This window comes from Culex quinquefasciatus, chromosome 2 (assembly GCF_015732765.1).
Source record: "Culex quinquefasciatus strain JHB chromosome 2, VPISU_Cqui_1.0_pri_paternal, whole genome shotgun sequence".
Lineage (NCBI taxonomy): Eukaryota > Metazoa > Arthropoda > Insecta > Diptera > Culicidae > Culex > Culex quinquefasciatus.
This window is the reverse complement of record NC_051862.1, coordinates 139569650-139581856: the sequence shown is the minus strand read 5'-3', so window position 1 is coordinate 139581856 and position 12207 is coordinate 139569650. Positions and strand designations below refer to the sequence as shown.

The 12207-nt window shown below is 37.9% G+C and overlaps 1 protein-coding gene across 1 annotated transcript in view; it reads left to right on the top strand.

Moving 5' to 3' along the window:
• The window catches only part of LOC6031819, a 28035-nt gene extending 23477 nt beyond the window's left edge, over nt 1-4558 (top strand). Inside the window, exons 2-5 of the mRNA XM_001842471.2 lie at nt 2137-2571; nt 2921-3299; nt 3414-3568; nt 3679-4558. Of these exons, the coding sequence (XP_001842523.2) occupies nt 2137-2571; nt 2921-3299; nt 3414-3568; nt 3679-4128 (1419 nt within the window). The 3' untranslated portion in view covers nt 4129-4558. The remainder of the gene's footprint in view (nt 1-2136; nt 2572-2920; nt 3300-3413; nt 3569-3678) is intronic.
• Nucleotides 4559-12207: the final 7649 nt, after the last annotated feature.

Sequence of the window (12207 nt, the reverse complement as noted above, 5' to 3'; positions counted from 1 at the left end):
TTACTATTAGGACCTACTTGTAGATAAGGTAAAGAACTTTTTTATAAAACTATTCATTTTTAATCAAAATGCTGTAAACTACCGTTTCGACAACATTCTTAACTGTGATATAGCAAAACTCATTGAAAAGTATGAAATCCCATCAAACTTTTCATAAAAATCGCTAATTTAATATTGTTTACATAATTTTGATTTACTTATTCTAATCGAAACACACAAACTAATTATTTTGCATCAAATTGTGTTTGTTTTGTAGTAAAAATTCACAGTTTTACATAAAATGTGGCCGCAATAATATTAAATTCACTGAGCCAAAATATGAAATTTTTTAAACACCATTTTTCTTCACATTTGAAACTTGATTTTTTCAACCAAAATAGTTATGATGTTCAGATATGTCTGTTCAACCAACCATGTAGGTATTTGGGTGGATTTAGCAAATTTATTAAGTTAATTTATAGTACTGATCGTCTTACCCCTCATGGGTGGCCGTCTTTCCCCGCGTTTTTCATGTTTATACGATTTCAATTATTTTTTTTTAAATTGCTGAAAAGTATTGAAAATTGGTTTTTAGACCAACCTATTTATGTCATTTCTGCAATAGACTACTAGTAGAACAATATGTACGTAATTTGAGATCAAAATAATCTGTTGTGTAAATTTTATAAGACTTCTCCCTTAGGGTGGCCGTCTTACCCCCATCTCCCCAACCAAAAACTGATTCTTATGGCAAATTTAACGTACTTTCAGAATCTGTAAAAATGTGAAGGTCACATTCCGGCGTATGAAATATATTTTGTATGATATTAGAACCCGTCCCAAACTTAAATATTATTACAGATTCCAATTGGAAATTAAATTTTTACAGGTAGTGACTATGGAAAACTAATTTTAAGTCAAATTTAACATTTGCCACAATGATCACTCCGTGACGTTGCAACGATGTGAGAAATAGTGAAATTTCGACCCTTTTTGGTTTCTTACAAATTAATAAGTCATGTTTTAGTTATTATAAACATTTCTAATTGTTAATCCAGCTGCGATTAGTGATTGAGCCAATATAACAACGAATACATAATTAAAATGTTCGACCTATCAGCCAAAACGTGACATTTTTGTTTTTGTACTTTTATAGCCATCGAGTCATAGTCAAAAAACTGAAAAAAGAATCGTCGAATCTTTTTTACGTCACGGCACAATGTGTCATAAGCACTTTGACAGCTGGATCTGTTTTGCAAATTCCGAGACCAAGGCAACTTCAACAAAACCCACAGTATTAGAAACTGTGGAGGCCAGCTTTTGTTTCATGTTTCGAGTTTTGTGAAAAACTTACCCTTTGTTTCGAAATTTGCAAAATAGTTCCAGCTGTCAAAATGCTTATGCGCCCTTTTCAAAAGTTGTTCCAGATTTCGTAGTCGCAACACTATGGGCCACGTGGCCTATAACGAGAACAACCCTTTTCTTCAATCAATCCAAAATACGCCTAATTTTAACAACTCATCGCTGTCGTGTTTACTTGTCGTTCGTGCATTTTGGGCCTAATTGAATTAAGAACGTAATTTTGTGCAGTTTACAATGCCTCACCTTGTGACCGTTACAGATCCCCAAATTCGATTTTAATCCTGAGATATTCAATTGAAAACCAAAAAACTCTGAGCATTTTTGTCACTTTTCATATGAAACAAATTTTAATCGTGTCGTGCTAACTTGGCAAACCCTGAAAATTGATGTTAGTGCGACAACTGACCAAAGGGGTTTCAAGTCAAAACGCAATTGACACAAGTACAAGCTCGACTACCGTAAACAATTGTAATTATGACTCGAGACCTCGGCGATCAAATTAAACCAAACAAAACGACAAGATAGCACGACAGCGTCGAACTGTTCCAAAGACATGAAATCCTCAAAGCTACACAGGTTTTTTTTTTAATAAAATCGCAAAAGACACATCCATTCGCAATATCTTATGCTGTCGGAGCTAGTTTCGAGGTCACACGAACGAAAGATTGATCGTTAATTATTACCATATCTTGTTATCACACCGCACGTTCAAATGTTACACATTAGCTAATACCATTATGCGATCATAAAATATTTATTTAAAAAAAATACTTTATCTCCCCCAAACCGCTAAAGGTCACCCTCGGCATAATACTGCACATCGTCGCTTTAGCCAGCGCTAAAGCAGTCATCGACCAGAAAGCCGAGGAGTCGCAAAACAGCAACGTTGTCCAGCAGCAGTTGGCGGTTGGCGCCAGCGCACAGAAACGAATCGGCTATGACTATCCGGCCCCGGCCGACCCGGTCTCGTTTGGTGAACCGGTGGGCGCGGCCCCGCTTATCGAGGAGCTCCACCAGCCGCAACCACTGCCGGTGATTGACGACATCCACGAGCACCACGTGCACGAGGAACATCCGGATCCGGGCTTCTGGAAGAAGAAGCTCATCTGGAAGGAGGGCTGGAAGAAGATCTGGAAGCCTGGGAAGAAGCAAATTTGGAAGCCCGACTGGAAGAAGATCTGGAAACCGATCTGGGTTCCGACGCAGATTCCCGTGTGGAAAGACATTCAGGTAGGGTGAGGGGGTCGTTGGGCGATACGTCCTCCGCTTGGACGAGACCGACTAAGCTATTCTTTACTGTGACGACAATTAGTATTATATACAGAAGGTTTCCCATATAGATTTTAAGACTCACTAGCACGGACTGAACGATTGTAAGTACCCACTTCTAAGCGACTCTGGGATTGTAATGATGGTATAACAAGGTTGGCTCAACTGACTTGAATCTTTGATTTCAAATCAAATGATCACTTACCAAAGGTTGAACTCAAACCAAACAAACTCTTTAACACCTTGGACTAAAGTTTTTCTACTCGTTCTACTCGATCACTAACCGCAAACCGCCTCCCACCACCCGCAGGTTCCGGCTTGGAAGCAAATCTGGAAACCATGGTGGAACGAAATCCAAGTTCCGGCATGGAAAGAAATCCAAGTTCCGGACTGGAAAAAGATCTGGAAACCCATCTGGGTCCCCATTAAGGTGCCCGCCTGGAAGGACATCCAAGTGCCAGCGTGGAAGCAAATTTGGAAACCGGTTTGGAAGGAAATCCAAGTGCCTGACTGGAAAGAAATTCAAGTGCCGGCGTGGAAGCAATACTGGTATCCGGCCTGGATTAAGGTGGGAGTGCCTGGGGAAAAGTACCTCGGCAAGGATCACGACGGCTGGGAGTACACCAGCCACGACCTGTGGAAAAAGAAACTGGTTTGGAAGTCGGGCTGGAAGAAGATCTGGAAGACAGGTATAGTTTTGATCCTGCGGTGAAATTGCAACTAGATTGGATTGAAACTTTAAATCTGCAAAAGCACAACTCGTTTAAACTAATTTTATGTTCCCACTTTTTCAATTATTTCAGAACAAAAGCAAATCTGGAAGACTGACAAAAAGCTCGAATGGAAGGCCGCCTGGAAGCAGATTTGGAAGCCGGGCAAGAAGCAAATCTGGGTCGAGGATAAGAAGCTGGCGTGGAAGGAAGCATGGAAGCAGATCTGGCGAACTGAGAAAAAACAGGTTGGTCATTGAAGTCATTTGTTTGGGGCAGGTTATGAAATAGATTGAAATTTAAAAAAAAAGTATAATGCATGATTGGTTACTAAACTTCCTTCTTTTTATATTTTCAGATCTGGGTTCCACAGAAGAAACTCGAATGGAAGGCTGCCTGGGTCCAAACGTGGAAGCCAAGCAAGAAGTTGATCTGGGTTCCGGACAAGAAGCTGGAGTGGAAGGAAGCCTGGAAGCAGATTTGGGTGCCCGACTGGAAGGAAATCTGGGTCCCAGCGTGGAAGCAAATCTGGAAGCCGGTTTGGATCTCCGAGTGGTTCCCATCGCCGGATCCTCACGAGCACCACCACCACGAAATCGAATCCCACGGTTGGGACCGGAAGGATAGCGCGGCCTCGGCGTCCGCCACCGATGGCTCCACCAAGGTGCTGTTCAAACGCAGTGAGACTTCTGCGGCCCAACCCAAGGCCGTTGAGGCTGCTCCCGGAGCGACTGCCAACATCACGCCTGCCGTGGTGAAAACAGACACGACGGAAAACAAATCCGAGTTCCGGTTTCCGGTCGCGTAAATTGTTACTATCTTAGCTTCTAAGTGACTAAGCTTTAGTTTCCTTCGTACACACAAAGTCGCCTAGCTGATAACTAGAGTTACCCCCCAGTATTTAATTAAACGTTAAGGTGTCGCGTCCTGTAAATACACTAGTGGAATCGAATGAACGCTACGCTAGGTGAGAGATGTAAAGTGATTAGTTAAAACTTTGGTTTACGACAAGAAATACTCGTACTACTCAACGTTTTGCTGCGACCCGCTAGTTAGAAGAAAAAAGAGGTGATAAAAGTGACTGTCCCATTATATCTAGTATCAATTATCTCATTATCTGTCAGAGCTAGGGCAATTTGTTGTTTTAAGTTCCATGAAAGCCATCCATTCATCCGTTACCTACCTTTAAGATTGTTAATTTCCTCATGTGATCGGAAAAAAACTGAACGATTGAATAAAAAAAATCAAATGAAATATGGTTTTCCAAATTCACTTGAAAGAAAATCTTTTTTTCCAAAGCAAACTAGTGAACTTCTCTGAGCAACTTTTTTTCTGTTTGCTCAAGCACAAAATATTAATAAAATTAATGTTCTATCTATCTATAATTATCCTAATGTTATTTGTTTCGCCATTAGGGTGACCTACGCCGTGTTAGGGTGGTCCGAAAAATGGCCATTTTCGTCGATTTTTGATTGGGTACTAAAATTTGCGTATTTTAATTATGGAAATTTTGATACCCAAACATGTACAGGTAATCGCTGAAATTTTTGAGTTATTGCAGTTTTAGTGAAAAAAGTTGATTATTTGTCGTTTTTGCTATTTTAACGTTTTTGCGCGCGGCGCGTCGAATCCTGTTAATGAACCTCACTCATTTTTTATGTTACCGTAAACTGGGGTCAATCGGAACACATGGAGCGAATTGGGACAGCAGTTTTAACCATGTTGGAGCACAATATTTTGATTTTTCTGGTTGGTTTCGGTTAGAACAGACTCAGACCAACAAAATGTGTACATCCATTTCCAAATTTAAAAGCTTTAAGTGCTCTAAACACTGTAGACTGTAGTCCCGATTCACCCCAGATTACAGTACTTTAAATTTTCCGATGAATCCTTTAATGTTAGTTTATGCAACAAGTTGCAAAAAGAGGAATTTTTCAGCACGAGTCGTACATTTATCCAACGAGGTTCACCGAGTTGGATAAATACGACGAGTGCTGAAAAAATCAAGTTTTGCAACGAGTTCCATACAACATTTTTTGCTATTTCGAAAAACACCCATTGAGTGAAATTTTAAGTCGAATTTTCATGTATTTTGTCAATAAATTGTTTAAATCAAAAAAATGTTGAAAAGTGTTACTTTTCGAAACAAGTGCTGAAAAGTTCAACTTTTCAGCACCCATTTCAGTGCTTTTCAGAACTTTTCAGCATTTATTTTGAAAAGTGTTGCTATTCGATTCTGTTATTTTTGGTACAGAAAAGTAGGCTATTTCGTCGTTCAAGAATGACAGGAAAAGTAAGTAGTTTCTCGACGGAATTGCATAAAAATATTTTCAGACTCTTTGGTTCAGACGCCGTCAAAACGGCATTTTAAGTTTACATATGACTTTTTCAAATGTTTGGATTTGTTTGGTATTATACCTGGTCCTCATTTTTCCTTGAAAGCCAAACTTGACACCTTTCATTTGCGCCCAAGACTCCTAAAATCGGTTAAAATGGAGCGGAGTTATGATTTTGTGAAAATCGACGAAAATTGTCATTTTTCGGACCACCCTAACACGGCGTAGGTCAACCTAATGGCCATACGAAAAAAAATACTGGTCTAATTATTTTGGCCAAGGAACCCTCAGAAAAATTTGGTGCCAAACCGAAGCACTTTTTTTCTTTAACTCTCATATGGAACAGCTGTATAAAAAGCGATGCATGAAGCAAATCGTGTGAAAGATCAATTTTTGATTAGTTAAGGCTAAATGGACCCTCGCACCGAATCTGCCTGTTATTTTTCCGATTTCCTCTCATCAACACCGAAAAATTCAAGATGGCGGTTGCTTAAAAAACAATAAAAAAAAGTTTATTGACATTCAATTAACAACTTCAATTTATCTTACTTAAGGTAGCTGAACTCAAATGTGACTCCTAGTTGAAAAAATGTTCGAAGATGTGCAATCCAAAAAGGTGGTCAACGTATTTGGAATAATAATCATAGAACACTTTTAAAATGGAAACCCGCCACCGCCATCTTGGTTTGGCATTTTACACGATAAAAAATGGAAAATCGTTGGCTCAATTCTTTAGGTAAAAATAAATAACTTTGCCAATTTTGAGCCAAATCGGTTAAGGATTAAGGGTCGCTTTTTATCGTTGAAACTTGCACGGGAAAATTAAAAAAAAATGTATGGGGAAAAGCAAAAAAAAGCAAAGCAATCCACTTTAACTACCTCCGTTTCTTGTGTGGTCTCTGTTGCAAGTTTCTGCTCATTTCTAGGCGTCCGAAGGTTATGTGTGGTGAGTCATTCAAAACCTCTTATACGCAAATGGACCGACGTTTTTCTTCCCCATGCGATAGAAGACCAGGACGATAAAGTGGGAACCGAACCCGTGCCCCACAGCAACTCAGAGATCGGCAGCCAAAGCCGCTAACCATCGCGCCACGAGGCCCTGCTATGGGGAAAAGCAATAATTTATAAATTTTGCCCAAAATATGGCGTTAAATGTGTCGGATCATTGTCAAGTGTTGACAAATAACTTTTTTGTATGGATCGTGGACTAGTTAGTTAGTTATTCAATGCATATGCAGACTGAGATATTTAGGGAAAAAAAATTAAAACTCCGAGCAATGTTGCCACTCTTTCTATGAGATGAAGCTTCGACGAAATCGTGCTATCTTGGAACATCCTGCAATTGCGACGACTAAAAAATGCTGTTTTATATTGTGGTTTGGTTGAGCGTTTTAGCAGAATGCATTACTGTGAATACAAAGAGACGAGTTGTTCCTTTTAATTCCGCTATACAGCAATTCCATTTGAAAAGAGCCTAAACCAAAAAAAAAGTTCTCCGATCGGGCTCAAAATTTTTCTGGGGGTTCCTTGGCCAAAATAATTAGACCCGTATTTTTTTGTTTGGCCATTAGGGTGGCCTACATCGTGCTAGGGTGGTTCAAAAATGGCAATTTTCGTCATTTTCGCAAAACCACTTTTTCTAAAAATCATATCTCCGCGCCATTTCATCCGATTTTAGCTGTCTTAGACGCAAAGAAAGGTGATGAGTTTGGCTATTTGGGAAAAATAGTAAAAGTTCCAAAAATCTAGCTTAACTATTGAAAAGTCGTATGAAAACTTAAAATGGCGTTTTGACCGTGTCTGGACCAAAGAGCCTATGTCTGAAAATATTTTTATCGGATTCCTCGGAAAATTTCACATAACATATCAAAAAATTGGCGATGTCGAACCGTACGTTTCCGAGATATGATTTTTTGAAAAAAAAAACTGCGTTTTTCGACGCGCCACGCGCAAAAACGGGAAAATGACGAAATCGGCAAAAAATCAACTTTTTCCACTAAAACTGCGATAACTTTAAAATTTCAGCGATGACCTATAGATGTTATGGTACCAAAAGTTGCGTCTCTCAATTACGAAAATTTTGGTACCCAGACATGTATAGGTCATCGCTGAAATTTTAAAGTTATCGCAGTTTTAGTGGAAAAAGTTGATTTTTGCCGATTTCGTCATTTTCCCGTTTTTGCGCGTGGCGCGTCGAAAACGCAGTTTTTTTCAAAATCATATCTCGAAACGTACGGTTCGACATCGCCAATTTTTGAAATGTTATGTGAAATTTTCCGAGGAATCCGATAAAAATATTTTCAGACATAGGCTCTTTGGTCCAGACACGGTCAAAACGCCATTTTAAGTTTTCATACGACTTTTTCAATAGTTAAGCTAGATTTTTGGAACTTTTACTATTTTTCCCAAATAGCCAAACTCATCACCTTTCTTTGCGTCTAAGACAGCTAAAATCGGATGAAATGGCGCGGAGATATGATTTTAGAAAAAGTGGTTTTTGCGAAAATGACGAAAATTGCCATTTTTTGAACCACCCTAGCACGATGTAGGCCACCCTAATGGCCAAACAAAAAAATACGGGTCTAATTATTTTGGCCAAGGAACCCCCAGAAAAATTTGAGCCCGATCGGAGAACTTTTTTTTTGGTTTAGGCTCTTTTCAAATGGAATTGCTGTATATATTTTTAATATCTTGACAGATACGTATTTCGTCTACTACTTGCAGACTTCATCAGTGTTCTGTTCTCGACTGAAGGTTCATCGCTGGTGTATCCGTATTTGTAGTTACTGTAGGTACTACCTCCTCGTTCTTCTTTTGTGCCTGTATAAGTAACAGCTTAAACAGCCACGTTGAGCCGTTACCTGAATCCTTGTTGAGTAAACGTTTGTTGCCTGCCTTGAAGATTTCCAAACTTTCGGCGACAGCCAGCTTCGATGGGTTTGTGATGTGTCTTAAGATGACCGCGTCGCTAGTTGTGATGTTATGTTTTTCCTCGATGATGTGTTCGGTTACTGCTGACCTGAAATGGGGGACAAATCCTTTCCGTTTTTCCTCCTTGGCAATTTTGACATATGTGTTTATATGCTCATCCAACCTGGTTTGCAGCAATCTCTTAGTTTGTCCAATGTAGCTCATATCACAGTGGCCGCAGGATACCTCGTAGATGGGTTTGCCTAAAGTCGGTATGGGGTCTTTCGTTGAACCTAAGATGGATTCCAACTGGCTGTTTCTACTGCTGAACACTAAATCGATGCCAAATCTAGCCAGTTTTTGTCGTAATGGGCGTGTTATCCTGTAGTCGAATTCTACTGCTGCTCTTCGTAGTGGCTCTACTGATGGCGTAAGGGTTGTGAGTGAAGTTCTGTGGAGTTTTCTTTCCTTCTTATCGATGATTGCTTGGATAGTTGTTCTGCTGTAACCGTTGATTTCCGCTGTTTCAAATGTGTACTCCAATTCTTTCTGTTTTCCTGCTTCGCTGAGGAGTAAAGTTGTCATCCTATGTATGAAATAATGATATGCTGCCATTTTATGTTGGAATGAATGGTTTGACGTGGCTGGGATTGTTCTTCTGGTGTTTGTTGGCTTCCTGTAGATTTCGAAAGAAAACGAAGATGGGCAACCTGGTTCTCTTAAGATCAGGATGTCTAAGAAAGGTAACTTTCCTTCGACTTTCATTTCGTAAGTGAACTTGATGCTCCTGCGTGCACTGTTTATGGTGTCCAGTACCGTTGTTAGTGAATCCCTTTTGATGATGCAGAAGACGTCATCTACGTATCTCCACATGCAGAAGACATGCCTGGTTTATGCACTTTAGGTAGTGCTTTAATCCTTGGTAGAGTTGGGTTCGATACTCTCAACGATTTTGCAGTTTTCCCAACTGATTTCAAAAGGCCTGCACATTCTTTGATGGTGTTCTCTACTTTGTTGACCATATCGTTTAGCGTGTATCCTCGTTGTAGTGAATATTTTTCCCTGTTTCCGAGTTTCTCGAGAAGTTCCTTGTCGTATTCGTCCCGGTCCATGATTACTACCCGGTTTCCTTTGTCCGCTTTTAGGTAGTACACGGGTTTCTCCTTGAGTTCCTTTACTATTCGTACTTCGGTGTTGTCCTGTTGTTTTGTTGTTGCTTCTCGTATTAATTTGGGTACCGTCATCCTGACGCTGTTGATTTGTGCTGGAAGGAGCGGGGGAGGTTTTGTCTGTTTTTCGTCGATGCTTTTAGCATTGATAACAGTTTCGATGTCGATAACAATGTTTTCCAGGTTTGGTTTTGATGATACCGCGTACTTAAGACCTTTGTTGAGTAAAATTAACTGTTCTTCTGAAAAAGTTTCAGAAGAACGATTAACAACGAACTCTTCTAAGGGTTTAACTACTGGTTTCGTTGTAGGGGCAAGGGGTCGTGCATAAACCACGTGGTCTCCTTAGGGGGGGGGTCCGAAATCCGATCGAAAAAAACCATGAAAAGCCATGGGGGGGAGGGGGGGGGGGTCGACGGCTGACCACGTGGCCTTTAAAAAAATCTTTTCTTAAAAAAAAACAAAAAAATACGCGCTTTAAATTTACTTATATGCATACATTTTTTGTTAAACTTCAAAACCATATAATTATTGTGTTTTAAATTATTACTTATATTTCAATGTCATAATATTTTCCAATTCAATATTGAATTATATATTTCGGCAGATTCATATCAATACTTTGAGCCTGTAATTGAATGTACACTTTTTAATACTAATGTAACTACGTTTTGCAAAAGTTTAAAAGCTGTTAAAAATAAAGTGACAGTATCCAAAGTTAATATACCCTAAAAATGCGTACCAAAATGCAAACACAATTTCAGTTTTTTGTTGATGGTATCAAGTAGCTAAAAATGTGCTTGCAAATTTGCATTGAAAGTAGATGTAGTCTTCGATAGTTCTATTTTGGAACAACTTAAAAAATAAATATTGCTGACAATTTTATAAGATGTTCGTAACAAGGCAAAAAACTAAATATGTATTATAAATGAAGTGTCTAAAAATGATTCTCTGTGAAAAAAAATTTCAAAATCTCAGATCTTAGCTAATTACCGTAGCTGGTCCTATAAGTGATCGAAGAATCTTAATCGAAAGATTTCCTTTTGACACTTAAAACAAACTCAAGATATCTTGTATCTCCTCTCTCATGCAATATTTTTTAAGTACAAAGAAACTAAAAACCCCAATTTCAGGATTATCGCGCAAATTTTCAGTTTCACTACCTCATTTGCAAGTGAAACGTCTAACATTAAAAAATAATTAGTAACGAAAAAACGAACGATACATACTTTAAGATTCACCAAAAAATTTGATGATCATTTTGGTCTAAAATATATTTCTTATTTCATGGGTTACACAATTCGGATTGTTATATTACATAACATTTCATAAAATACACGATTACTATCCATCGTCAAAGTTGTAGGTATTTTTTTTAGTTTTTTTTTATGTTAATAGGGACCATCTCTTGAGCCAAAGAGAAACATGGGCAAACATTTTAGATTTTTAGAGAAAAAAAACGAGCTTCAAACAAACATTGTTTTTGTTTCTCAATTAATTTAAAGTTTAAAAAAATAGGGGCCTTTCCTGAAAATATTAGTTTTTCTTTAAGCTGAGAAAATATACTATACCCTCAACTTCATATTTGAGATAAAACCACTCAAATATATAGACACATTAAAATAATAACTAAAAAGTTTTAAAGAGTCACTTAATTTTCAAATGCCGATATCAATTTGTGAAATAAATTTCAATTCAATGCCGTCAAGATCAACATAAATAAAATTCATTAAAAAGATGGAACGGTACTTTCAACTCGCTTGAAAAATTATCTTATTTAATATTTTTTGTATTTATTTTGAGGTAATATCTCCAACCAAAAGTTGGATCAAAATCTTAAATCGTAGATAATTGCCTATTTAAACAACTGAAAAAATGTAAAATAAATTCCAAATTTTGGTTCAATCTTTTTAAAATTTATCAAAACACGTAGTCGATAGCAAAGCAATTTAAAGTAAGACTTAAACAATTTGGATGTCCATGACTAAAATAATGATTTTTAGCGCGTTGTCTACAACTTTTCCAAAGACACGAAATCGATTTTCGAGCAATTCTATACAAAATCGGTCTTTATTCTTAAATTATTATATTTTGATTTTTTTAATCCGTCTGAAACCTTTTTTGGTGCCCAAGCCATTTTGCATCATTAGTTTGTCCATAGGGGAGAGTGGGGAGACTTGATCCCCGGGACACTTGATCCCAAGCCTGTATCTCGTCAGCATGTGGGTAAAACAATTAGCTTTGTTCTAGAAAGTTGTGCGAAATTAACTATAACTCATTGTAGAAAACACAGAAAAAAATTAAAAAATGTTTAGATTGAGTTACACACATTTTTCTGAAACGAGCTGCAAAAAACTTCCAAGAGATCTTTTTTTCTTTGTTTTGATATGTATAGTAAATACTCAAAAATTATTCAAAAAAATATTTTTCATGCATGAATTGTTTGATAAACTTATCAACTCCAAAACCCTT